Below are 1,644 nucleotides of genomic sequence, written 5' to 3'. Positions count from 1 at the left end.
ATGGCTGGAAGCATTAAGCAAGGTACGTACGATTGTAGTGTTCAATATGGTCTGCATGCCGTAACCAATGCTAATTCCTTTGCAGAGGATGTTTGCTACGTCGTAGCCAAGTACGATTACGAAGCACAGGGTGCCCAAGAGCTAGATTTGAGAAAAAACGATCGTTACCTTCTGTTGGACGACAGCAAACATTGGTGGAGAGTGCAGAATACACGCAATCAATCGGGTTACGTGCCGAGCAATTACGTTAAAAAGGAGAAGAAGTCCGTCTCATTATTCGACAGCTTTAAGAAGAAGGTTAAAAAGGGATCCGGTAGCAAAACGCTCCCCAACTGCTCTCCATCCCGGCAGGTCGACAGCCCCACTATGAGCCGACGATTGCCACCAGATCCTTCAGAATCTATAGGTGAGCATATTTACATGCCTTTACACATGCCCTATGCCCATTACCGACATCCAGCCACTAAAGTAGAACGTCTGGTTGTGAATATAACCCATTTGGTATACATATCATATCTCGTTTTTTTTCTTCCTCAATTTTCTCGAAAGCTTCCACCCCGATAGGAACTGCCATAGTTAAGTACAACTATCAAGCGCAACAGCAGGATGAACTGTCGCTAGGAAAGGGTACGCGAATACTAATTCTGGAGAAATCAAACGATGGCTGGTGGCGTGGTCAGAGTGGTTCAGCGACGGGTTGGTTTCCCAGCAACTATACAACGGAAGAAAATGAAGATGACACCTTACATACGTATGCCATGGCCGAAAATGTGCTTGACATTGTTGTCGCGTTATACTCATTCAACTCGAATAACGACACCGAATTGTCTTTCGAAAAAGGTGATCGGTTGGAAATTCTCGATCGACCAGCAGCTGATCCCGAATGGTAGGTATTTTCAAAACGAGCTCTAACTAGCTAACTTGAATTGGGTGATAATCATCTTTTCCATTTGGTAGGTATAAGGCTCGAAACAATAATGGACAGGTGGGGCTTGTGCCGCGCAATTATCTGCAGGAACTCTCCGAGTATCTGGCCCAGCCATTTCGAAGTAACGGCAGTGGTCCAGATTCGCTTGATCGACGGCCTAACGATGCGCAATCGAATAACAACAATTCAAATACCAACAACAGCAATAATAACAATTCCCAACAGCCAGAAAGACCCCATCTGACTGGGAAGAGCTGGTACTACGGTGCTATTACTCGAAGTCAATGTGATACGGTGCTCAACTCTCACGGACATGATGGAGACTACTTGATTCGTGACAGTGAAACAAATGTAAGCTTCTCCGTAAATGTTTTTGTTTGAGACAGTTTCATTGCAATCCCATTTCATTCTTGCCTTGCAGCTCGGTGATTACTCGGTGTCATTGAAGGCACCCGGACGTAACAAGCATTTCCGGGTCCACGTTGAAGGTAACATGTACTGCATTGGGCAGCGCAAGTTCCACACACTGGATCAGCTAGTGGATCACTACCAAAGAGCTCCCATCTACACTAATAAGCAAGGAGAAAAACTGTATCTCGTAAGACCACTTCCGAAAGCAAATGGTACCTAAGCTTTGGGAATCGAATATCTAAGTCGTCCTACTGCATCTTGCACGTCAGCCGCCATGTGTAAGAACCTTAGGAAAGGACACGAGT

At 45.4% G+C, this 1,644-nt stretch overlaps 1 protein-coding gene across 1 annotated transcript; it reads left to right on the top strand.

Annotated features, from left to right (window-relative positions):
• Positions 1–1,644, top strand: LOC128725558 (cytoplasmic protein NCK1). Its single transcript, XM_053819311.1, has 5 exons — positions 1–22; positions 86–406; positions 550–886; positions 958–1,279; positions 1,350–1,644. Exons 1-5 carry the CDS (start codon positions 1–3, stop codon positions 1,557–1,559), a joined length of 1,212 nt encoding a protein of 403 aa, XP_053675286.1. The 3' UTR covers positions 1,560–1,644.

Source organism: Anopheles nili, chromosome 3 (assembly GCF_943737925.1).
Source record: "Anopheles nili chromosome 3, idAnoNiliSN_F5_01, whole genome shotgun sequence".
Taxonomy (NCBI): domain Eukaryota; kingdom Metazoa; phylum Arthropoda; class Insecta; order Diptera; family Culicidae; genus Anopheles; species Anopheles nili.
Note: the sequence above shows the minus strand (reverse complement) of the source record. Positions and strands in the feature narration are given on the sequence as shown.

Excerpts from the sequence above, each read along its gene's own strand:
- LOC128725558 (XM_053819311.1), top strand. The coding sequence starts at position 1 with ATGGCTGGAAGCATTAAGCAAG. Across the intron at positions 407-549 it reads AGATCCTTCAGAATCTATAG|CTTCCACCCCGATAGGAACT; the intron begins GTGAGCATATTT and ends TTTTCTCGAAAG. Across the intron at positions 887-957 it reads CCAGCAGCTGATCCCGAATG|GTATAAGGCTCGAAACAATA; the intron begins GTAGGTATTTTC and ends TCCATTTGGTAG.